The sequence below is a fragment of the Tamandua tetradactyla genome, chromosome 5 (assembly GCF_023851605.1).
Source record: "Tamandua tetradactyla isolate mTamTet1 chromosome 5, mTamTet1.pri, whole genome shotgun sequence".
NCBI lineage: Eukaryota > Metazoa > Chordata > Mammalia > Pilosa > Myrmecophagidae > Tamandua > Tamandua tetradactyla.
In genome coordinates, this window is record NC_135331.1 from 37,280,460 (window position 1) to 37,308,018 (window position 27,559).

Sequence of the window (27,559 nt, forward strand, 5' to 3'; positions counted from 1 at the left end):
CAAAGTGTAAGTACAAAATCTGTGCTGAGCCTAACCTATAGGTCCTTGAGCTCAGACTGAGCTCATGATTATGAATGAAGAAGTGAGTAGGAGGTGGGTGGCAGGACAGAGTTTCTTGACAGCTAGTGGAAAAAAAATGAAGATGAGCTGCCGCCACCAGAAACTGCTTAAGGAACTAGGGCTGGGTTACCACAGGTGAGGTTAAGAACAGACCAAGGAAGAGAGCCCAAACCACAAGCATTACCAACTCCTTCAAACCTACTTATAAGAAATCATCTGAAAAAAAGAAGCAATTCTACAGGGTAAATATAAAAATTTGAGGGGGTTATTAGGATCCTGCAGGCTGCTGTAAAATGTTTTCAGTTAGCATATGATGATTAATTAGATGTCTATTCAAATAGCCCAAAGATAATCACTAAGTTTAAAATGGACAGGTATTGCTGCTCAACTTTGCAAAGCTATTTCCTCTAATCACATCATAAAAATTAAAATGTGGGAAAAAGCTGAATTAAATATAACAATAAAACAACAAACCACATAATAGCACTGTCCTGCACTTTCCAGTAAAATGTTATTTCAAAAACAAGGAGTTCCCAGATTCTGCATCACCATTGACTCTAGTGCCAAACATGCAACTATCTGGAGCTGATAAAATTCAAGCCAGACTCTAAAGGCAAAGCCCATTTTAAAAAAGGTCCGTGTTAAATTTTGCAATAGCCAGTAATGGACGTGTGAAGAGAAGTTAACATTTATGAACTTGTTTAAGAAACTGATTTCAACAGTCATTTTCAAATAAGCAGCTTTCTTTTTCTATTTTTAATTACATCTCCCCCATGACTCTTCACTCTTGCAGGTTCCCACAGAGTACCATTAATACAGTGTAAGTAAATCTCATTAATTCAGGTCTCACCACCTTGGAATTCATAATAATTCGGACATGGGCTAGGCTGAAGTTTATCGTTACATGATCTATGAAAAAAAAGATTTGCTACACAAATTAATAGAGTAACAAGATCTCAGGAGGGCTGTTTAAACAGTTCAGAAGTGTTTTAGAGCAATTCAGAAGCATTCATTTGCATATAATTATTATGCTAATTACAAATCATTCTTATCTATTCATTAAAGCAGATTCCCGAAGGATCACTAATTGTCAATAACTTGTTGGCCTAGTTTCTGTTATTCAATGTACCTCAGAGGGACAAAACTACATTAAAAAAATATTGTATAATTCAGACCTCTCATTAACCCTTACTGGGTTTCCACCAATAAATTCTAAAAACTGAATTTTTAAACAACTGTATTGAGAACTGAGAAATACAGTTAAATCTACCTGCCCAAACAGAAGATACTTTTTTGTAATTTTTCTAATCTCAATCCTGCATAGATCTAGGGTGAGAGTGGCAGGCAGAAAACAACAGCTTAAAAACGTTACCTGACTTCTTACTCTAGTAAGAGACTGCTTGCTCTGGTAAGGAACTAGGGCAGTGTACAGTTTGTCAAAGGCATGCTATTCCAAGTGTGAACACTGGGACCCAGCCCGAGGGCGCCACAATCTGAGCACCCAGAACCAGGCTAATTGCTTCTCCCACTTTTTCTTCCTGTCTCTGAATCGCAGCCAGAAATTGCCAATATTGGAATTTTCACAAAAGTGGGCCCCAAAGCCTCTGGAAGGTTACAAGTTTATAGAAATCAGGAAATTTAGGCCATGAAAAATCATAACCACCAAATGCCTGAAGTGACAATCACCATATCCTACAATGCAGCAGGGAAACCAAACAGTTTTGTTTCCGATGGAAGACAGGTGAGGCCAAAGGAAGTAGGACCTTGGTGGGTGTGAGCAAGGGTTCCTGGATAGTCCAGGCAGGTGGGACTCTAAGCATTCACTCCTGGGCTGCTACCCAGCCTTCCCTCAGGGTAGGCAGGTTACTAGTTTAGGTAAGCCTGTGCTGTAAGCACTAATATACCATATATTCATTACTGTAGCTTTCTATTTGTTTTCATTATTAAGTATTTACATAATTATTATAGCACTTAAAATGAAGCTATTTTAAACTCTAAAGACTAATGAAGTAAGTTTTAACAGGTCAATTTCATTCAAGGTGCTTGTTTTTAAACATCATGCATTTCAAAATTAAATTGCATGTGCCTGAAATGTTAAGTTACCTGCTTAGGAAAATTTCACGTAACATAAAAATGCATTTCTTTCTTTTAGTGATGCTGGATGATAGAGCACATTACACCAAATTCCTTAAACCAAAACAGGAAAAAACTTCACACTGGAAATTCAGTGTGCCTTCTCCAGTAAAATCCCAGTTGCTCCATGATTGGCCTTCAGAAGCAGATGCTCTTAAGTTTCAAGATCCCATTTAGTCCATGAGCACTGATAACAAATTAATTAGACTGGAAATAATTGCTGAAAAGAATTAAACATACTTTTTTTTCTTTTTTACAGCATGGGCAAAGGTGATAAGCAGCACCTGTGGATCAGACACGGCCTTGCAGTGAGGCACCATCGCCACCACTGGGTTAGAGAAGTGAAAGGCTGTGCCCAAGTCCACTGCTCCTATGCCAAGCGGGGCTTCGGATTCTGCTCGGTCCAACACCAACCACAGTATTTTATTTTTAAAACGTGATTTATATTATACCTGGAGGGACCTTCCCCCTTCAGCCTAGTGAACTTTCCCAAAGAGTTCATATTGCTGAAAGGTACTTTTATAAAGAAATACACTTTAAAACTCAATTTGGAACTGTTTATACTAATTAAAAAAAAAATCTACCATTTGCTGCTCTAAAACAACACTTTCTGACTACTTATCAGAGAATTTTTTCCCTACCCAACTACAACAATTCTACTGTACACCCTTGTGCTACAACACTACTTCCACCCTCCACCCTCTCTACCGTTTTCTCTTTCAAAACATGGAAGAAATTAGAAATGAATATTAAATTAATAATGAAGTTTGGTTAAAAAAAGTATGTTGCGTGAAATTTACATGTACGCAGATTTTTTAATGTTTCATTTGTCTTTTTTTATTAGACAAGTATAGGTTTATAGAAAAATCATACATAAAATATATAGTTACCACCTTAGTTCTAATACCCTGCATTCATTAGTACACACAGATTTTAAACAAAAAAGTCCCTGCTAGGATTTAACAATATGTTATTTTCCCACAAGAGGGCACTGCCATCCAACTATCACTTCAAATATATAGGACAGTCTGTCTCTCAATTCACTACTGAATAAAATCTTTTAAATAACCAGAAAATACTTTGCAATCTAAGATAGCAGAATAACATTTCTTTTTAACAGGAACCACACTTAACATTTATCTATATCTTCTTTGAGATTGGGGGAAAACACCTATAACTGTTATTACAAAAAACAATGTTGACAATGGTCTATTTCACAGGATGGCAAAGGCAAGATGAGCCTAGCATCTGATGAGTGGAAGGTTTTAAGCAATGCAATAAGCAATACAAAAATCAATGCCACCACAAAACTTGTGTTTCAAATTTGGTTTTCACTCCTAGATTCACTGACATAACATGTCATGAATCTTACCTCTTCCTTATGCATACCCTTTAATAAAAAGCTTCTGCTGCTCTCTCACACATATCAGAGATAAATCACAAACTTTTAAGGTAGAAATTAATATCTAGGTCCATTTTAACAGCAAAAGAGGTATTCTAGTGAGAGCAAGTGTCTGTTCATGCCAAATAGAGATGCTCAAGGCGACTTCTGGCAACCACAGACCCTCCTAGAACTTGCTGGATCTCAGCCATCAACTTCTAACAAACAGAGCAAAAGAACTGGGTAACCACAGCACAGCTCCGAGGAGCAGGAAGCCCTTCTTAGGAAATAAGAGGCAACAGATGGAACAAACATTAACATCTAAAATGCAGGAAGCTTCTTAAGAGCTGGAGTGAGAGAACAAATTGGAGAAATGGTCAGAGTTGGCTGTTAGGGAATAATTTAAAAGGTTAATTCAAATGACCTATTATTGGCCCATAAGAAAAAGTCTTTGTTGTTGGTCAAAAACTGATAAATATTAACAATTTCTTATGATTTGACCTAATATATGTACCTTTCTCCAGTGAGATTTCATCTTAAAAAAAAAAACTAAAAAAAAAGATGTAAGCCCATACAGAATTGCATTTTATGATTCTGACATTTCTTGGAAATTTTTTTCTGAAGGCAGGGCAGTGAATCATCTGTTAGCAAGACTATGTACTCAAATATGTAACATCTGGGCACTGTCTCCCTGAAGGTATGATCAAAGAAAACACAGGCCCAAATCCTTCCCAGAGCACAAGCAAGCACTGCTTAAGGTGTGACTGAAGCTTAGACGTCTCTAAGATTCAATCCTAAATAAATCAAGCCAAGTTTCATCAACTTTCTAAGGATGGAAGGGAAAAAATACTTTTTAAAAGAGCAATAACTTTTTAAAACAATACATACTCACAGTTTAAAACTATTAAAAAGTGTCAGATTGTTCACTGAAGAATTGAAATAATCATATATATTCATTTTCAAAGGCAAATGAATTTCAGAAAATCAAGTACAGGCTTGGCTTATTTCTGGCCGCTACTACGTGGGGCATTGTTATGCCTACCAAAAATATACTCCTCAAACAAATGATCATATCCAAACAACAAACGGTCAATGGTAGAAGGAACACAAAAAGCACACACTTTAAACAGCAGTTCAATTTCATTGACATAAAAAAAATTACCCTGGGATGTCTACAACTGCTCAAGCAGTCTAGATGAACTCAGCAATTCCATAACTGCCTTCCGATTTAAAATTAAAATGGGTGGGGAACAGGGAGACTGTTTAGTAAAGTTCAGGACACCAAACCTCCCAGCCTTTTAACCTCTGCAGCCTGGAGCTCAGAAAGACCTATACCCTTTGGTCAAATCCCCTGGACTGTTCAAAAGGAGATCCAACACTGCCTTTCACATATTCAATAGCTAGAACAAACTAACTTAAAGTCACTTAGAAACATTTAACATGTTCACTGATTATCAATCTCACACTCTCTTTAAACAGATAAAATTGTTCCTTTACCTGGAAAAATATTTACCACACCAACAAAGAGCAAGTAAGTCCCAATAAATGTTTGTAAATGAATAAAAGAGAAAATGTCTGAGTGGTATTTCTTGTAAGTACCCAAACCAAAACACCTCTTAGGGTCTCTACTTCTTTTATTCTGTTCCACATATGTAAAGTTCAAAATGCCAGAACTTAGCAGTTGTGGTGATGACCAAGGTCACAGATGAAAACTGGTGTGTGTGGAGATTAAGGAAGATGGATGGGAAAGCAGACTGCTGCTTGTTTTATGATTATTTTAAAAATAAATTCAGAATGTTCCCTATCAACATACTGCCAAGGAAGGAACAACATATAGTAAGAAGGTTTCTAGAAAGATACAAATAAGTCAGAAATCTGCATTTCAAGTTCCCCTACCATTGGTTATGTGGCTCCAGGAAAGTTACAGCACTTCTCTGACCTGCAAATTCCTCAAAAGTAAAAGTAACGGTGGAGGTGAGTATTGCTAAATGTGGCCTCCAACTTGAAGGACACCTACTCTGTACCTTCAACTATTAATAGTGCACAGAAGGAGCTTCTCAAACCTGAGCATGTGCAGGAAACCCCACCCCAGAGATTCTTAAGTGTTTTGGGCTGGCCTGGAGAGGGAAGGACAGAGTTAGCCACAGTGCTCCTTTAAGGCCTCAGGGCACTCTAAAAGAACTTCCTAAACTCCCAGCAAATGTTCAGAGAACAGGAGGCTGAAGGAAGGTCAGAACCCAACCCACACAGGTACAGATCTGGCCCCTGGGGGCGTCCTCCAAAGGAGACCAAACACCATGGGTCAGCTGGACTGAGCAGGCCGATTCCATGGCCCAGGGTGCAGTGACTCCAGGGCCTGTAAAGGCCTCATGCTCTCACTTGGAAGTGCCTGTGCCCTCTGGGGTATTAAAGGAAGAACTGTGACTAGTGGATCCACAGTTCTGCTATTACAGGACTTCCATGGAAAGGGCTGCTCGCTCACAAGTTTCTCTGCTGCAAGAGATGGTGCAGAGTGGTCCACAGTACCACAAGGACAGGAGTCCAGGAGGAGAGTCTGGTTATATGGGCAGGCATCAGGGCCAACACTGTGACAGTCCATCCCCTTCCACCCACCCTTCCCTTATCCCCAGAGAGTATCTGCTGCAAATGGGAAGAGGGACAGAAAACCAGATGGAGATTTGAAGTAAATGTGCCATGGCAATTATACCCACGGACAGAGGCAAGGGTGAGGAGCATGGGAGTAATAACTGGGACGGAGGGGCTTTTAAAAGGATAAAAAGAAGGAAGAGGTATGAATGAAATCTGAGATTTTTTTTTTATCTTAAGGGCAAAAGTTTACTAGGTTAACACACATAAAAAAGGGTCCCCCCCAGCTCTGCAGGGAGGTTCTCCTGAAGGACCCGACTGATCAGAGCACTTCTGTATATCCTCTTTGTAATTCAGAAACAACACGGTGTGCACGTATCTATCTAGCTTGTGCCTCTTCCTTTCAAGAATACCATTTTCAGTGAAAACACCATGGTTATAAAAATGGGCAAGTCTTATGGAAAGCCTCAGAGGGAAAAACCTTTTACCACAAATTTAAACATTATGCTTTGACATAGTGGAGCATGAGGGGAAAAAATCCATTCCCTTTTAAAGCAATTTGATATTTTTATGTCATTAGTATTTCCTTATTATTGACATCTAAAAACAGAAAGATGTTAAGCTGTATTTTTAGATGTTGGCCTTAAAAATTTGAATTAATCATTTTTACTAAAATAAAAACTTGAAAATTATAAAAATAAAGTCACATAGCATTTAACTATAAAGGAAGGCTGATACAAAAACAATCCTTTCTTATTACATATAAATACTTAAAAATGTGTTTCCAATTTCTTCTCTTTTTTAAAAGCATGCTCATTTTCTATCAAATTACTTCCAAAAACGCAGGTCTCTCTGATGTTAATCGTGTGTACACTTCGGCTTACACTTTAAAGATTATTCCTCTCCCGGGAAGTGACTTTTGTATACAAATCATGGAAAGTACTTAGACAAAGTGCTGGAGATGATTAGAAGGAGTCAGATTTAAATTTATACCTTAAAAAAAGCAGAAGCAGATGTCAACTAACTTATTTGTGTATATTTTGGAGATACGCTGGAGATATGCATGTGCATTTCATCAGGACATTTAAAGAAACCCCACCTTTTTCTTGAGGTTATATGTCAATGATAACTTTAAAAATTAAAAACAAAAAACAAAAAAACCTTTAAAACTTACATTCTGGTGTTTTATGCTGGATACCTTGACTCATCATGTTTGTTCTCATCAAAATATTTGTTGCTCAGTCAGAAATGATGAGAATTTCTAGGAGTGAAGATTTCTCACACATATCATCATCTAAGATTAGTGAAGGAACTAAAGCAGCATTCTGTTCATTATTTAATATTATAAAAACTTTAACTCCATCAAACTTACTTTTGTTTTCTAACACTCAAGGAAAAAAATCTGCAAATTTTCTTTGATCCACCAAACCTTTACCAAGAAGTTCACTCCACGTCGGGCCCTGAGTATTCTGCTAGGTCCTGGAAACAGAGATGATGACTATAGCACAGTCTTGGCTCCCGAGAGGCACCCAATCTATCAAAGCAGGCTTTTCGAGTGACCTTCTTACACTATTTCAGAAACCTAGGGTAGGGAAGGGGGTTAGAGCAGCTTGGTGTGACCGTAAGGATGCCAAGCGGAAGACCTTTCCTTCTCAGAGGGACCCACGCCTTAATAACCTCCTTTCCCCTGAAAAAGGAAATGTTTTGGAAGGTGAATACATTCTAATAGGCCAAAATAAATCGGGTAGGGACATTTCTATCTTCTCGAAAAGTACAGAATACAGTTAACAAAAAAAGCAAATAACCCATGTATTTGCAAATGTAATTTCTGTAGCAAACTACTCTGTGACCCTGGGTCAGACTGGCAGATTTTTACAACCAACCATTCCCTGTTCCTAGAGTTATTCTGACAATGCCAGCCTTTGACAACACAGGCATGTTAAAGCATCTACCCAAGTATTTGGTTACATTATGGGTCATATCCCATCCCTTCAAAGCATGAAGTACAGTTCATAAGCACAATCATGAACAGCAAATTTACATCAAGTCATCTTACACCAGTAATTCAGAAGAATTAACCTTAAAATAATCAAATCATTCTGCATTAAAATGTCTGGGCAGTGTTCATATTACAGCTGCCTGCAGTGACAGGCAACTCCCACCTGGTGGAGGTAAAAAGATTCAAGCTGCACTTCCAAATGCTCAATATCCTGAACTTCCAAATACTTCAGATTTGTCCTGATTCTGGAGAGATTCTGCCTACTTACCTATTCAAAATTACTAAATGTAACTGTTTTATTTATTTTAAGGCAAATGGTACACAAGAAAGAAACTCAATCACGTAGGCAGTTTAAAAATATATCCACTTGGGTGGGTCACAGTGGCTCAGCAGGCAGAGTTCCTGTCTACCATGCTAGACACCTGGGTTCGATTCCTGGTGCCTGCCCATGCAAAAAGTAAATAAATAATAAAAAATAAAAATACATCCACTCATTCAAGGACTACCAGAAGTAGCTCATTAAAAACAGAATGGAAGTCACTGAATTCAGTCAGACAGAAACTAAAACCTTCATGGGTAAAGATGCCACAGTGTGAACTTTAATGAGAGATCACAAAACTTTCAGAAGTTCTCTCTAATGAAGTCATGACCACCTTCTTCACCCATTTATAGTTACAAAAGTGCCCAATAGTAACATGACTTTTCACTTCAGTCCCTGAATAGCAAACTAAGTAACAAAAACGAACTGTGTGCATGGCAGCCATCCCCTGAAGCAACCCCGTAGAGTCACATCCTTGTATAATCCTCTCTCGAGTGCAGGTGTATGGCAAAGGTCATACGCAAAGCACATCACTCCCTTGACTCAATTACATTACTGACCATGGAACTGGTGACTTGTTAAACACCAACAGAAAACATCAATAAAGGAGAGGACTCTTCCCCCACTCAATCCCTTGAGAAAAACAGGCCAGGCCATGAATCTTGAAGAAATGACTGCATTAGGTCAATGTCTTCAAACATGGAATGTTTAAAATGCAATGAACTAGGAACCGAGTACTCAGGTACATCATCTGCCTGCTTTGGGGTTGGGGTGGAGAGGCAACAGTGGTGGTTGGCGTCTACCAGCAAACTAGGACAATAACTTCAATGACCCCCCTTTTATTTTTAAAATACGTAATAAATGGCACAAATCTTTTGAGAGTACTTAGTCTTTTTTTCCATCCCTGTTCCCCAACCACTTAGTTCCCCCTAGTTCCCCCTCTCATAAGGGAATCACTATTACCAGTGTTTTATGCATTCTTTCAGACAGGCTCTAGAGCAAATGCATGCATACAGATATATATCTTCCTCTTTAATAGCACACATGCAAGTATATTATACATACTATTTTTTATCTTTCTCCCTTCACATTATCTTGGAAAGGATTTCCCATCATTGCGAATAGAGCTCACTCCCTTTTAATTCCTGCATTGTTCTCTAACACATAGGTATACTATGAAGGTTTTTTAACCAGTTCCTGACCGATGGAGAGACACTTAAGACTTCAGACTGTTTCCAATTTTAGGCTTGTATGTTTGTCATTCCACATACCAGTATAGCTGTAGGATCAATTCCTAGAAGTGGGATTTTGCTGGGTCAAAAGGTAATAACTTGTAATTCTGAAAACATTGTTGTATCAATTTATACTCCCACAGGCAATGTATGTGAGTGCCTGTTTCTCACCCCTTGCCAAATCAGGTGCTACCAAACTGATTTTATATTCCAACACATAACTCTTGGCACACATGAGGCTAGATTCATCACTATCCTCAAGTTCATCAGGTTCATTCAACAAATATTTATGAAGCACCCACAATCTGTGAAAGGAGGACAGCTTCCCAAGCACTGAGAATTAGACACACCAGTGAAATGAACAGGAGCTTCTGACAATCACAGAGGCAAGACAGATTTCAACTGGGGTTCAATCTCCCGGGAGGAGGTAAGAATGACCTCAATCCTGAAGCACATACTAGCTCTGGACAGGGAGGGAAGGAGTTTCGGAAGGGAGGCTAGAATAAGCAGTGTGCGAGACAGGAAAACACAAGACAGTCAGCAACAGACCAGTCTGAGAGAAAGATAATGCTCACATGGCAGCTCAAGTGTCAGCACAGGGTTTTAGTTTGGAAGAAATCAAGAGTCAGTGGAAAGAAGACTGGACTGAGAGAATGTCCAGTTCTAGCATTAGCTAAGGAATCTTAAGAAAAAGACGTTTGTCTGTGTTTCTGTTTCCTTACTTGTAAGATTAGCCCTGACACCAAATTTTCTGTAGCTGCAGAACAGTATGTTCAACATAGATCTCATGATGAAAGAAAGCTAATGCCTAACAAGTAGGAATGTGTTGGTAAAGGGGGATAGGAAAGAGCGCCCCAGCTCCACGTTCCAGTCATTCTATACCGACAACCCAAAGGGTACGGTACCAAGAAACCCGCAGGATTGTGCAAAGTACATTGGAAGCAATGAGGCCTAAGTAGCTAAGGTCCCTTTCTGCTCTAAATATTATTCCAACTTTTCCCTTAGTGCTGCATAATGCAGCTTGATCTTCACTTCTTTACTGCTTGCCAACAATCCATTCATTCTTTGAACACACATTCACTGAGTACCTACTATATGCCAGTCACTGTCCAAGGAGCTGGGGAGATAGTCATGAACAGCACAAAAAACTCTTCCCTTTGAGGTTCAATTTCTATTTGGGAGGGAGACAGAAACATAAATAAACAAATCTGACACGTGTCAGAGAAATAAGGATAAAAGGGAAAAGTGCAATGAGGGTGGGGTGGACTGTTCTACCCATCAAAAGTATATCCATCCTTCAAGTTACCACTCTTCTATTGAGATTTTTCGGATTCATGCCCTCATAGATTATCTGTTCTCTGAAATCCTGCAGCACTTTAGACTATGCATAAGCCTCTGCCATTTGGTAACTATTTCACTGTACTGGACTTGTCACCCAGAGTCTCAAACAGCTGCCGCAGTGCTAAACCAGCTGTACAGAATAAGCAGGTCCTCACTACCTGTTGGTGACTAAGACCACACCGCCATTTTAATAACTACAAACAGGTTCTTAAAATTTTCCTCCTTTTCCTAATGCTGTGAACTAAAAATTTTCAAATAACAAAAAAACATAAACGAGCCAAATCAAAAGAACAAGTTAACGCAAAAGGAAACCAAACTGGACCTGGTATAAAGGAAGGATGGCTACGTGGTCCAGGTGTTTGCAGTTCAAGTTAATCCTAGCCAAGAAGTTAACTAGTCAGGGCCAAATTGTGGGGTGGAATCTAAAAAGGAAGAGGGTCAGAGCAAGTGTCTGTACCAGGAGAGAGGATGGATGAGGATGTGTAGAAGGCCAGACCCAGAGGTCTAGCCCACAGGTCTTGATCTCACCTCCAAGACGGAATGGGGGGCGCAGTCCCAGGAGACTCACTGCTCTCAGCACATGTCAAGGGCATCTTGGCCTTCTACTACACAGAGGTCCCGCCCCACCCCTACCTTTTGAAAACAGGAAAATGTGCTTATCAAGCTTCCATTTTTAATGTCAAAATATCTAAGAAAACACACCACAGACAAAAAAACAAACAAAAAAAACTACCATGAATTCAGTAACCTTAAGATAAATTTCTATTTTGCTAATCTCTAAAATTTAACTTGGAAACTAAGAGCTACTGACACTGAAAACGAAAATGAAACCTAAACCATACTGAGGTATGTGAACACATTCTTTTTCCCAAACAAGGCTTCTTGGAGCTCCTGCACTAACTTTAGCTAATAACAATGACAACACTGGCTAACAGTTGAACTAGGCAGTGCTCTAAGTAATTCATATGAGTCAACTCATTTATTCCTGTGAGATAATTAGCTTCATTTTATACAAGATGAATCAGGTAGACAGAGGTTAAATAACTTGCCCAAGGTTAAAGAGACAGCAGGTGGTAGACTCAGAACTCGAACCTGAGGCCAACTTAGTTTCAGAATGCATATTTTTCTCAGTCATAATGCCATGGTTTCACAATGCAGACCTTCCTCACTTGGGTCCGCTTCATTCTCTCTCACTAACTCCCCACAACTAACATCATTCCAGGACAGAACTGTCTATTCAGCCTTTGCAGTGCCCTGCCTTCCAGGTGGGGCACCTATCCAAAGAGTTCTCCCGCTGAGAGCTAGGGTGGAGGGCTCTGATTCCAGGACTCCAGAGATCTGAACAATCTGCTTCAGACTGTTCTTTCCAGGTGCATCATACCTGCAATTGTTTTCTGAGTTCCCATTTCAGCCAGAGAGCAGGAGCAAAGAACTACTTTTACGCCCCATAAAACCTTGCATTTTATTGATGAACAACCTGGAATGTAAAGCAAAGAGCCATAAGACTGGGTCAGAGGAACCAATCTGTTTGGCTAGCAGTGTTTTCAGACATGGACAATGTAATCTGCATGCCACCAGCAGGGTAGCCCATCTTGGAATGCCAACTGCTTCTATCATGACTTGGATGTCAGCTAGCTGCCCAACCTAACTGCTAACCAATTCATTCTACTCACCCCCAATTACTTTCCTATCACTTTCTTCACATAAATTCATGACTAGAAAAGATACACAGAGAAATAATAAGACAAAACAGATATATCTCTTGAACAAATAAAAAACACATTGATGCTTAAGGATAAAAAACTTCCTACTTAAATAAATTTAACTAAGGATACAAAAGACCTATACAAAGAAAACTACAAGAAATTGCTAAAAGAAATCATAGAAGACCTAAATAAATGGAACAGCATACTGCATTCATGGATTAGAAGACTAAATATAGTTAAGATGTCAATTCTACCTAAATTGATTTATAGATTCAATGCAATACCAATTAAAATCCCAAAAACTTACTTTTCAGAAATAGAAAAAATAACCTAATTTATCTGAAGGGCAGGGTGCCCCACACAGCTAAAAATGTCCTGAGAAAGAAAAATGCAGTCAGAGGTCTCACGCTGCCTGACTTTAAGGCATATTATGAAGCCACCGTGGTCAAAACAGCATGGTACTGGCATAAAGATAGATATATTGACCAATGGAATCGAATAGAGTGCTCAGATATAGACCCTCTAATCTATGGACAATTGATCTTTGATAAGGCAGTCAAGCCAACTCACCTGGGACAGAACAGTCTCTTCAATAAATGGTGCCTAGAGAACTGGATATCCACATGCAAAAGAATGATAGAGGATCCATATCTCACACCCTCTATGAAAATTAACTCAAAATGGATCAAAGACCTAAACATGAGATCGAAGACCATAAAACTTTTAGAGGAAAATGTAGGGAAATACCTTATAAACCTTATAATAGGAGGTAGTTTCCTAGATCTTACACCCAAAGCATAAGCATTGAAGAAAGAAACAGATAAATGGAAACTCCTCAAAATTAAACATTTTTGTGCATCAAAGAACTCTGTCAAAAAGTAAAGACAGTCTACACAACGGGAGACAATATTTGGAGATGGTATGTCAGATAAGGGTCTAGTATTCTGAATATATAAAGAGACTATTCAACTCAATGACAAAAAGACAAACAACCCAATTACAAAATGGGCAAAAGATGATGATCAGACACTTCTCAGAAGAGGAAACACAAATGGCTAAAAGGCACATGAAAATGATGATGAATATGCAACTATGTGATGATATCGTGAATTACTGATTATATATGTAGAATGGAATGATCATATGTTAACAATGTTTGTGTTTCTCTGTTGTCATATTTTTTTAAAAAAATGTTTAAATTAATAAAAAAAAAAAAAGGCACATGAAAAGTGCTTAACTTCCTTGGCTATTAGGGAAATGCAAATCAAAACCACAATGAAGTAACATCTCACAACCACCAGAATGGCCATCATCAATAAAACGGAAAACAACAAGTGCTGTAGAGGAGTTGGAGAAAGAGGCACACTTATCCACTGTTGGTGGGAATGTCAAATGGTACAACTACTATGGAAGGCAGTCTGGCAGTTCCTTGGGAAGCTAAGTATAGAACAGCCATATGACCCAGCGATACCACTGCTAGGTATCTACTCAGAGGACATGAGGGCAACAACACAAATGGACATTTGCACACCAATGTTTATAGCAGCATTGTTTACAATTGCCAAGAGATGGAAAGAGCCCAAATGTCCATTAACAGATGAGTGGCTAAACAAGCTGTGTTATATACATACAATGGAATATTACACAGCTGTAAGACAGAATAAAATCATGAAGCATGTAACAACATGGATGAAACTTGAGGACATTATGCTGAGTGAGATTAGCCAGAAACAAAAGGACAAATACTGTATGGTCTCACTGATATGGATAACATTAATAAATGAACTTGGAGAGTTTCAGTTAAGAGATAGAAATAGGGTAGATTTTGGATAATTGGAGCTGAAGGGATATAGATTTTACAACAGGGCTGACTGTAAAAATTCAGAAATGGATTGCATAATACTACCTAGTTGTAGCACAATAATGTTAGCACACTGAATGAAGCTGAATGTGAGAATGATAGAGGGAGGAGGGCTGGGGGCACAAATGAAATCAGAAGGAAAGATAGATGATAAAGACTGAGATGGTATAATCGAGGAATGCCTAGAGTGTACAATGATAGGGACTAAATGTACAAATTAAAAAACGTTTTTGCATGAGGAAAAAAAAAAAGAAACTGAAGAATATTAGACTTCAATTAGGGATGTAAAGGAGGCTTACCGGGGTTGGAATAAAGTAAATCAGAATACAGGGTAAAAATGACACTGTCTCTATTTTAAAACTTTATTTTCTTTGAGGCCAAAGGAGGAGAGATTTATTTTGTCCAAAATTTAAATGCTTCGTGGCACACTATCTAATTTGACCTGTCCAGTTTATTTAAACAACTTTACTTAGCTTTATGTGGCATGAAGCCTAGAATAGGGAATGAGATCTTAGTATGCTGCACAACTTGAGGTAATATGCAGATGTGTTTTGGGCATAAAATTGAAAAATATTTGCAAGGTTCCTCGAGGGACGGGGGAGAGAAAACATGGAACTATTAAACTTCCCTACTTGGGGAATTCCTACTATTCTCTTAAGCAATAGGGGCTCTGAATTTAATGAACTAAGCCTCCAATCTTGAATAAAAGACTTCCTATTCAATTTCAATGGTTCCATTTCAAATTTGCTACATAAGATCTCTAAAATTGAAGTAAATTCAAATCATGCACAACTGAAACTTACGTCTTCCTTGAACAATTATCCCTTAGGGAAAGGATACAGGGAGGGATGCCTTGCTGTTGCTGTCTAAGGAGACCTTTAAGGCTGCTACTACAGCTGGGCTCCTTGCCGCTGCCATAGTGGTCACACTTCTAAGCAGGGAGGAGAAGGCACTGGCAAAGCTAGGCACAGCCTGGAAACAATTCACCCAGCTGGCAGTCCCACTCCCAGTGGTTTCTGGGAAAAGGTCAAGGACCTCTGTTTTAGAAGGTTCACCTTTGAACTTTGGCAGCAAAACCAGACATGTAGTGTTTGAGTTATTTCTGTTCTTGTACAACATTATTCAAGTTCAGAGAATAAGCACCAAAAACAGAAATGGAAGGGGACTCACCGAACACCCTGTGCTCGGCAATGACAAAACAAGAGTATGTCACTCTTATCCAAAGCTCCAGGTCCCCACACTAGCATGAATGGGATCACTGGTTGTTATAATGTAAAAAAGTCCACAAGTACGTCCCACAAACTGAAGGAGACACAGCATACTATAAAATAAGAAGTACTACGAATTCTTACAAAGACAAGGGTTTTACTATGGGAGGGGAAAAAGGGCTTTAACTTTTGGAAGGAAAGAAAAACACAAAACTTTAAGTCAGAAGCCCAGAACACAAATATTTACACCTAGTAAGAATCAAAATAGAAAGTCACACAACTAGTACACTGAAATAGTCTACCACAACCATTTTCCACAAGTGACAACTTTAGCTATTACTGTAATGCTAAAAATTGGAATGTAAATTATAAGGGACTCATGGTATTTTAAGAAGCTAAGAGACAATTCTTTTAACATCTAAAAATCCCTGGCACACTGGGATTTCTCAAAGAAAGAAGCACTTGTACAAAGCTGAAATACACACAAAGAAACAAATCAGCTTCTCTCCTACTTGCTGTTCTCTGCTCCAGAGACCAGACCTAAGTTCCAGAATATTTCCAGAGTAAAAATGTAGAAAATTCAAGAAATAAAATAATTTTTAGATTTAAGAGGCAACAGGTTATAATATCATCAAGTGGTACTTACTGCTGGCTCAACTTGACTTCGATCTGCAATATCTATGTGGACAATTTCGACAGTTTTCCATGTATTAGGATCTAAACCATGTACCTACAAGTGACAAAGAAAACAAAACAAAACCAACTTTGGGTTATTCCTGTTAAAGCAAAATGATTACACTTGCATATATAATCTTTATCTTGAGTCTCTCCAGGTACACTGTGGGGAATTCAAAAATCTAAATTACTACTTCATAAAATTAGCTGCTGACATCTTGAGGGATCTACTCCCTGTAACCCTAAATAATAGGTAGGGGATGAGGAAGCTGCCAAATGCACAGAAACCATTGATTATTACTTTCTGGTAAAACCCAAACAATACACAACAAAGTCCTTGTAACCTAGAAGCTTGATACGAAAAAATGATGTAATAATTAGATTTCAAGAAGCTGTACTTCATGATCTAATACTTCTCCTGATCTTGATTATCCTTAGGAATTGATGTCAATTCTTCATCATAGCTCATATTTTTCATTTACTTCTGAAACTTCACCTCTGAACCATTTAAGGATTGTTTAAAATCTGCCCTAAAGATATGCCCATTTGAAGGCTAAAAGTGGCAGATGAAATCATACATTGAACCATACCAAATCATCTCATTTGGATCCTAAATTTAATGTTATTGATGACTGCCATACAAATAAAATAAGAAAAGTACCTTCTACAATTATCATTAACCTACTCTATAACAACACTGCCCTAACAATGGAACAACGGTTCTCAAACTGGAGTAAACACCAGAAATCCCTGGTGGGTTTCTTAAAACAGATGTTGGTGGGTCTCACATGACTGGAATGGGCCTCAGAATTTAAATTTCTAACCAGTTCCCAGGTGATACTGATACAGATGGTCGAGGGACCACACTTTTGAGAACGACTGAGCCAAGAGTATCAACCTAGAAAAAAGATACCCTCCCTTCCCTTCCAAGTTTCCTGGCAAACAGAAAACCTTAACAAAAGCTAAAGACTACATTTCTTTGAATCCTACCCAACTTTCTTTAGATTTACTTTAGGGATAAATATGCACCAACTTGTAATAATGTAAGTCAGGAGTTGAACAACATCTTTGTGAATTATTCAAGGTATTGTCTTCTTCCTTCTGCCTTTTGATCATTTCTCTGATGATCAACATATATCCCAGAGCAAAACAGAATGGAGGTGAAAATTAAAGCAATCAATTTTGCTATGTAGAACAGCTGCTGGCAAATATACAGAGATGAAAGCAATCTAAAACTAATGGCTAAAACTGGGTTGGGGATTATCTTTAAATTGTTTATCCATACTATTCTTGTCCCAGTTACCATGAACAAAGAGAATTACTGATAAGAACAGCAACCTCACCAAAGTCCACTCAAGAGTCAAGTCCAGGCAAACTGATAAACGAAAGCTGGTTTACTTCTGGTTTCAGTAGGTGTGTCTGCTTGCTTGCCTACTTTCCCACAATCCAACACAGCCTGGTGCGGCCAAGTGCTAGTCTCACACAGGTAACATCACTCTGGTATCAGTATTTCCATTCCCAGGGGCATCTATGCTGAAAGTACGGAGTTGAAACTTACATTTTCTAATGTTCCCAAGTCTGGTTTGTGCCATGTTTCAATTTTAATGAAGAAATCATCTTTCATATATTCATTCTGCAGAAAACACAACAGCGAAATGACAGTGATCTCTCCCAGGGTTCTGAGGGGCTCCTATCAGTGGAAGCCTTCCCCAGCATAAGCCTACATGCTTTGACTCTACAAACAGACTGATCCTCAAGTGACAAAGAATCATTAGCTACCTATTTTCATAGACTTGTCAGACAAACCAAACGCTGCATGCTTTTAAATAATTGAAACCATTCTACTTGTCATTCAGCATACAGGGCTAATATTAAAGAAGCTGTGTGGTTTGGTGAACAAATTTGGCATTCAAAGGAAGGAGCAGAAGCAAAGTCAATGTGCAGAGTTTGAGACAAGGCTGCAAAGAGCCTATTAACACTGGGAGCATGTGGTATAGTGTGAGCTGGTAGGAGAAGCACAGGGGAGGAGTCATGCAGCTGGGTGTTTTAAAGAAACAAAAAAGCAAGGAATGGTTGAAAATAGTTACTTTGTAAAACTAAGTTTAAGGATGAAGAGTATGTGACACAAAACTTGTTTCACTCACCGTTACAACTGAGGCATAATGGAGATGCAGGCAAAAAAAGGAGAAAAATTTCAGAATATTAATCTGAGTCAAAACAATCTGTCCCAATAAGTAAAGCCACAAAGATTAAACTACCTGAAAACAGAGAACATTTCGTAGTTTATGTATGTAAAACACACTTTTACTACTTAATTGACATTGCAGGATACTTTAAATACTTTAAATTAGGGAGTACAAAGAAATATATAGATCTAATTTAAAAATCATGTCAGGTAGGCCACAGTGGCTCCTGCCATGCTGGAGACCCGGGTTCGATTCCTGGTGCCTGCCCATGCAATAAATAAATAAATAAATAAATAATAATAATAATGCCAAAAGGGATGACACAAAAGCAAAAATCATTTATAAGGCATTTTAGCAAACAACAGGAAACTATCTAGAAGTCTGTAATATTCCTCCTTGACTATGTGAAATACCCTTGAAACTATACCAAAAGATACTTTTAGTGTGGACAAGTTTTCCTTAAGGTTTATGTGTTTCCTTCATTTGCTCACCCCTGGAGCCAGTACAGGCAACAAGAACCTCAGTATAGCATCTGGGAATGGACCTGTGCCCTTCACAAAGGTCTGGGGATTGTAACCCAATGCAGCTTCTCCTCTGCCACAGCTCAGGCAGCTACTACCTGAGAACTGCAAGGAGTCTTGCTTATAACCCTTCTCAAAGGTGTTAGCACCTGGAAACCCTCTATTCATAAGTGGGGTGGAGGGGTGAAATGGCAGCTGAGAACTGGGCTTACTTGTTCTACAGTAGGGGTATGCATTCCAGGCTTTTTCATGAAACACCAAGGAACCCTCAGGAGCAATCATCCTCACGAATGCTGGAACTTTGCTGTAGGAGGAAAACATCGGAAACGTTTTGAACAGCGCCGTCAGTTTTTTATTGGCATCTATCAGACTGCTTCAAAGAGGCCTGTAATCGAAGGCGACCATGTTTTGAGGTTGGTGATCCAGTATTCAAGACTGTATTAGATCGAAAATTAATGTACAAAACAACGAATACAAGAAGGTTTAATTGCATAGAGGATTTTGTTTAAATAGAGGTATTTCTTTCTTAGCGTAGCTTTTGTTTCCCCTAAACTGAAATCTAAGAGTTAATTAAGGCTACTCAACCTCCACAACAACACAATATAGAAGTTCTCACATGTAGTTAAGACTATACTGCTTCTTAATCCAAAAGAGTAGCACCAGAATAAATCTAAAAAAAAAAAAAAGACAATGTGAAAGACTTACATAGGAAATGGAAAATTAAACTAAATCTACTTAAGAAGCTGAGTGACCAGGTACCTCACTTGGATTCTCTGAACTTCATGTGCTGAATGGAGTTTATATTGCCTATTCTGCAGTTACTGAAAAGATGGAACCATGTAATACCTGTAATGTGTTAAGCACTCTGCCCAGGAAAATGAGAGCTCAATAAATGGCAGTTACTGGTTTTTTAATTGTAAGTCACACCAAAACTAGGTACTTTCAATATCTCTCCTCATGTAAGTCTCCCAACAACACCATGAGGAAAGCACTATTTCATCACTTCATAAACCAGCTCTAAATGGCTAAAAAACTGTATCTTAAAGCCCTCCAATTTCAAGTCCTAACTATTTTTTCCATATTACAGCTGTATCTTTGAGGACTTTCAAGTATACCTTAATTTCCCAAACTCAGAGTAAAAAACAATAAAACAATAAAGAAACTTGGGACTCAGAGAGGATTTCTGGTCCCACAGTAAGATTAAATAATCAGCCAGTGCTTTTTCCATGTTGAATTTGGGAGGCTGAGTAGGGTGGAGAGCTAGGAATTCCACTCTGACCAGGGAGTTGTGCAGCCACAGAGAGACAGTGTACATTCATTTTATCCACCCACTCAGTTGCTGGCCCACCATACACAAGAACAGGCAGTGCCTAGCTTGGGGCTTCCACTATTCTGGTAAATTAAATCACTGGAAAAGAAAAGCTGAAATGCTCCTATGATGCGGCAGAACAACGAGATTCAAGGGCAAAAAGAAATACATGTGTATAGTTATATTCTTAAAAGATAATAATGAAGGAAGTCTAATTCTTTGAGCACTTATTTAACTTTTTCAAATCTTATGAGGCCAGATAACTGAAAATAACACAAAATTGAAAGTCAAAGAATATTTAGTAATCCAAAAATTTTCTCCCACTAAAAAAAAGTGGGAGAAAGAACTAGAACCAAAATTCCTTTAAATATGGATGAAGTCTAATTAGGGTATAATGCAATACATATGGGTAACTTTTTAAGGCAAGATATAATTATATCTATCTCAGAGGAAAGTAAACAGATCTAATAATGGGTCAACTGGTTGACTTAGAAAAGGCAGGGGGAAATAGATCAGAAACATTTTAACCATCCCACTTATTCCTATAGTGCCACATATTTTAAAAACTAAATATTCATAAAATGCTCTAAAATTTGCTGACCCAAGCAGAAAAAAATGCCACCAGTCGTTAAAAGCCAGCAAGAGCCAAATCTACAAAATCCTTCTTCATCCTTGCTCCCAAATGCCTATCTTATTTCCAGTATATTTTCCCCATCCTGTCAGTTCTGGCAACTCATCTTAGGTTTTAACCTAGTCAATGAAGTAAAAATCTTTCAGCTAGTTTTGTTTCAGATTTACTGCCATTTTTACATTTAACATGAGATCATGTCAGTGAATCTAAATAACTGACTAAACTTGGGGGAAATGCGTAAACAGAATAAATAAAATTAAATTTCAATTCTACCTTAAAGGAGAGGAATTATCTTTAATGGCATTCTATATATTCCTAACAAGGCAGTTCAAGCCATTTATATACATATACATCATCATTTTTCCACCTGAGTATCAATTAGGAAATAACTTTTGGGAAATACAGAAAGCTTAAAAAGCCTTAGAGAGGGAAGACCATTAACTGATCAAAATGGAGCAAGGCCTTCCAAAAAAAACCTACCAAAAAGACATTCCTCCTCTTATTCTCTCAAACTATTCATAAAATGATGTACATTTATAATAACCAATGTCCATGACAGTGCTTATTTCAAGGTAACTAGATCCAGATTTCAGCTACTGAAGGGTCAGAGTCAGCTGCAGGACAAAGCCCAAGAGCAAGATGGTTCTTAGAAAATATATACTCCCACCTAATCCCAAATCTGAATGCACAATAAAAATGTTTAGCTTAAGGGTAAAATCAACCAGGGTGATAAAAGAGCATAATATGGAGATCTGCCCTTAACATAACAATGGTTGTGAACCTGCTTGTTTTGAGGTAACTTTGTCACAAGGGTATAGGAAAACAAAGGGCTTCTGTGGTTTAAAGGACAGATAATAAATGACCATAACTGTTCATGGAACTTCTCTTGAGCTAGGCATTCTTTTTGTTACTGAGGTAAATAACACATAGTAAATAATTTCAAATTGCACTTTTCCCTTGAAATTTTTATATCTAGTTTGTAAACAAAATGAGCAAAAACTGTTTAAAGTCTCATTTTCCATCCTTTTGTGGATGAACACATAAAATAAGCATCAAAATGTAAAAAAAACATAGGGAAGAAAAGACCAGATTAACTGGCCACAATTAAAAATGGGGCAATTATCTTTCATTTAATAATCAACTAAAATGTACCTTAAATATGCTGGGCACCTCATTCATTGATTAGTTCACTCCATAATGAATGTCCATTATGTGCCAGGGTATAAATAAAGGTGAGCAAACAAACAATTCCTACCCAGAGCCTACCACCCAGGAACCAGGGGAGAAAGACCAGTAAACATCAAAGGGCAGAGAATTACCCTCTCCTGAAGTATGCTGAAGGAAAGGAACAGGGTGCTGAGAAAGTGAGAAATCAGGGCAAGGGCGGTCAGAAGGCCTCTGTGAGGCGGTGATATCACAGTGGCCATCTGAGGGTGTAGGTGTGCAAAACAGGCAGAAGACAGAGGGAGCGCGGGACCAAAAGGGGCTATCTAAAACTGCAAAAGACAAGGCCTGCTTGAGGCATTTGAGGCCTCCAGCATAGCAAGACTGCAGTGAGCAAGGAATGTAAGGAAACAAGATGACACCGGAAAGGTGGGTTGGGGGAACAGACAGATCACATGGGGCCTGCTTTACAGACCAAAGAGTTTGGATTTTACCCTGCATGATGGGAAGCTACTGATGGCTTTAAGGAGGGAAGGACACAACCTTATATAAGTTTCAAGTCATTCTCGAATTGTGTGGAAAATCAGAGTGGGCAATAATGGGTGGTGGCAGATATTAATACAAAATGAATAAAGACCTAAGAGCTAAAACTTTAACGTTATTAGAAAAAAAGATGTAAACGGTGACCCTGAATTCGCAATGGTACCTTAAATATGGCACCAAAAACAGAATAGGAAAAAAATAGATAAAGTGGACTTCACTAAAATTAAAATCTGTAACTTCAAAGGATACTATCAGGAAAGTGAAGACAACCTACGAAAAGGGAAAAACATATGCAAATCATGTTTGATAAGGGACTAGTATTCAGGATATATAAAAGACTCTCATAACGCAACTATAAAAAGACAACAACCCAATTAAGGAAAAAAGGGTAAAGGATTTGTGCAGACATTTCTCCAAAGACGATATAGAAATGGCCAATAAGCACATGAAATCATGCTCATCATTAATCAAGGAGTTGCAAATCAAAGTCACAATGAGATACCACTTCATAACCATGAGGATGACTAAAATCAAAAGATAACCAAGACAGATAATAACTGCTGGTAAGGATGTAGAGAAACTGGAAGCCACATACACTACTGGTGGGAATGTGAAATGGTGCAATCATTTTGGAAAACAGTCTAGGAGTGACTCAAAAGGTTAAGCATAGTCATCATATGGCTCAGCAATTCCACTCCTAGTTATACCCCAAAGAACAGAAAATTCATACCCACTCGGGCGGGCCACAGTGGCTCAGCAGGCAGGAATGCCTACCTGTGATGCCAGAGGACCCAGGTTCAATTCCCGGTGCCTGTCCATGCAAAAAAAAAAATTCATGCCCATTCAACAAGCCTGTACACAAATAATACCAAAATCCTGCACATAAATAACCCCAAAGTGGAAACAACCTAAATGACTAACATCTGATGCATGGATAAAGAAAATGTGGTATATCCATACAATGGAAGACTTGGCAATAAAAAGGAATGAAATACTGATACATACTACAACATAAATGAGCTTGGAAAACATTAAGTGAAAGAAGCCAGTCACATTTGTACAAAATGTCTAGAATAGGCAGATTTTCAGAAACAGAAAGTAAATCAACGATTGTCAGGAGATGGAGGAAGGAGAATGGGTAATGACTGCTAATAGGTACAAGGTTTCTTTCCGGGGTGGTGAAATGTTCTGAAATTAGATGATGGTGATGGCACACTACTGAGAATATACTATAAACCACAGAAGTGTACATGTTAAAAGGGTGAATTTTATGGTATGTGAATTACATCTCAAAACATGAACATATCTTAAGTTCCTGACAAACGACTCCTTTTACTTGCAAAAATGAGCTCTTGCCTTGAACCATATTAAATTGTAAAATGACGATTTTCACTGAAACCTCTACTGATCCAACCGTTAGTAAACTAGGATACTCGGGAGTTGGCAAAACGGCTCTTGCCAAAAATCTTACCCTAATTTTATAAATGAAGTATGATACTGAACACGACTGAACATTACTTGATGATTCAGATCATCACGGATATTTAGTATTACCCGATTACTGGTACTATAAGGAAGACACAGGATCGAAAGGATAGATATTGGCTACATCCTTAAAAATCTTATTTCTTTTAAAATCTCATTTTAACTTGTCTTTGGACTGTTTCTCTCCCATAAGACAGAATCATGCTGCTCCATGTCTAATGCAGCTGCCTTTCGTCTTTCATCTGGGGGAAGAGATCAATCTTTATCACCTACAATGGTTTCTGGGTCCCTCAGACAAGGTATCAGAGCTACTGCTCCTGACTGTCTTGCACCCAATTTTCTCTGGCAGGGTGAAGAAGTACCATCTCTGACCGCTTAAAGCATTTACAGAGAGAATTCCTCTAAAGATTACAAATCCTCCATCATTGAAATGGTGAAGATGGCTGACTTTCTCCAAAAAAGGAGAGGAAAAAGCAAAAATTAATCACTGGGTTCCTATAGTGAGGTCTCAGGAGAACTGGAAGTTTTCCTCTGAAACAACATCTCGAAAGAGTAAACACATTTCCTTGTCTTGCTTAAAATTCTCTGCCCAATAAATTCTGTCCTCCTTTTCAACCATCCACTAATAAATATATATTAAATATCTTAAGGAAACACACTCAAACTTTCGTGGTCAAGTACAATAAGACAAGTATGTGTACATATGGAAACATATGATTGGATGTCAAAATGAGAAGTGACATCTTGTGATGGAGTGTAGGGAAGAAGGATTGTATGAATAAAGGTGGCCAAGGAATATCTCAGCATGGGACAGTAATCGAAGCAGGATATTAGAGACAGAGAGGATAAGTCTATAAGCTGAACAGAGGCTCAATGGGACTGACCAGGTCACTTCTGGAAAACAATAAAGGGACTAGCTTGCTTAAAGCCAAGGTTTTTACTCTGAAACAGTTATAACAATTGGAGATATATGGCCAATCTTGAGTGGCTTGTTAAGTTTAACTTTATTTCGGAAGATGACTTGAGACTTCAGAAACATGAGAAAACGGGAAGTGGCAAAACCTGTGGTTTTGGATGAATCTCTCTATAAACTCCCTTGGAGTTCACTTACAGAGATAAAAATATTCCAACCTTCCACTGGGTGCAGCTGTAGGTAGGGCAAAATGGTTAAAAGGGCAGGTTCTAGAGTCAGAATGCCTATCTGTGTTCATGCCTTACCTCTGCCACCAGACAGCAGTGAGATCTAGGGTGAATTACTGAGACCTTCGGTACCTCGGTTTACTCATATAAAGGTTGCTGGAGATGTGAATCAATGATCTCCCACCCAGAGCACTAACTATGACCAGTGACCAGCACACAGTAAAAATACAGCAAGTGCTAGATCCGGCAATTATAATTACCATGAAAGAATACTCATTATGAGTTCTCAGCAGATATGGAAGACTCACTATTCTGTAAGAAGATTATTATATCTGAGATTCAAGAGAAGCCCAGAAACTCAAAAGGTCTCTTGTAATAGTGACTAACTTTAGGGTTTGTAAAATACCTTGTTGTTTTAGTTTCCAGGGCTGCTCAAGCAAATACCATGAAACGATTTGGTTTAAACAATGGGAATTTACTTGCGCAAAGTTTAAAGACTGTGGTATACTGGAGCTGGCTGCTGGTACTCCTTGGTTGTTAGCTTGTCACATGGCAACGCCACCAGGTCTTTCCCTTCTCTTCCAGGTTCCAGTGATGTTTGCTTCTAGCTGCTCCCTCTGTGGCTTTCTCCTCTCTATGTCTGAATTTCAATTTTCTTATAAAGGACTCCAGTAACAGGATTAAAACCCATCCTGATTGTGATGGGCCACACCTTAACTGAAGCAACCTCATCAAAAGGTCCTACTTACAATGGGCTCAAAAGCTTAAGCACATGTTTTATGGGGCACTTCCAGTGCGAAACCACCATACTCTACCCTCTGGACTCCCAAAAAACATGTTCTTTCTACATGCAAAATACATTCATTTCATCAAAACATCCCAGAAACCTTAAGTCATTTCAGAAAGTGCAAAGTCTCATAAAAATCAGATGTGGGTGTAGTCTGTCCTGGGACATAATTCTCCTGTCTAACAGACCTGTGAACCTAGAGAACAAGTTATCTGCTTCTAACAGACAAAGGCAAGACACAGGACAGATATTTCCACTTCAACAGGGAGAAATTAGAAGGAATTGTCCCAAACAATTCCAAAACATGGCAGGGAAAACTCCATTAGATTTCAAGGTCTGAGAGTCAGTTATGGCTCCAACTTTTGTCTTATGGGACTGATGGAACAGCAGCCCCACCCATCCTAAACCTCGCGCAGCAGCCATGCTCTTCCCGAACACTGGGGTGAAGGCCCTAACCTCTGCAATCAGGACAGCAGCCAGGCTCTCCACCAGTGTGGGGACCCAGGCCTCCTCATGTTCTCTGAGCATCAGGATGGTGGGTAAGGTCTTCATGAATCCTGGTACAGAGGGCCCACTCTCTCCTAGCATTGAGGTGACAGCCCTCTTCCTGAACAATGGGGTTGAAATCCTGTCCCCTCCAAGCAGCAGGGCAGTCCTGCCCTTTTCAGACAAATGCATGGGCCCATCCTCTTGGCCCAAGGAGATAATTTTCAGTCTAGTCCTTAGCTTCCATTGTTTCATACTTGACTCTGTCCCTTTTAGTCCAGGCTGGCAATGGTTCTGTTCATACAAATTTTGTAAAATTCTTTTTGGCTTTACACGCAGTTCACAAGGGTCAAGTCATCAGAAAGACTTTCCACAGATTATTCCTATATAACCATACCTCCAATCCTGACTGAAAAGGCTGACTGGGTCTGTGTTCAGTTAAACCCTCAAAAAAAGCCGCCTTATTCTCTGGGGACTCACTTCCTATAAGCTCAGGGAAGTCCAGGATAGAGCCACTTCTGTTTCTAATCTCTGAGCACACTATGTGGATAGGCTCAGAATCTTCCAAATCGCTAATTTCTGTTTTGTATGTGTATGTGCCTAGGAGTTCACTTCTCTTATTTCACTATAAGCGGCAAAGAGAAACCAAGCTGCTTGGAAATCTCCTTGGCTAAATATTCAAGTTTATAACTTTTAAGTTCTGCTTAAAAGACATAAGAACTCAATTTCACCAAGTTTTCTGCCATTTAAGAATCGCCTTTCCTTCAGTTTCCAGTAACATACTCATCATTTTCACCTAAGGCCTC

The 27,559-nt window shown here is 38.7% G+C and overlaps 1 protein-coding gene across 1 annotated transcript in view; it reads right to left on the reverse strand.

Annotated features, from left to right (window-relative positions):
• The window catches only part of PITPNB (phosphatidylinositol transfer protein beta), a 63,525-nt gene that overhangs the window by 25,292 nt on the left and 10,674 nt on the right, over window positions 1-27,559 (reverse strand). Inside the window, exons 4-7 of the mRNA XM_077159366.1 lie at window positions 19,421-19,512; window positions 18,646-18,653; window positions 18,060-18,134; window positions 16,473-16,556 (exon numbers count right to left, since the gene is read on the reverse strand). Coding sequence (XP_077015481.1) covers window positions 16,473-16,556; window positions 18,060-18,134; window positions 18,646-18,653; window positions 19,421-19,512 — 259 coding nt within the window. The remainder of the gene's footprint in view (window positions 1-16,472; window positions 16,557-18,059; window positions 18,135-18,645; window positions 18,654-19,420; window positions 19,513-27,559) is intronic.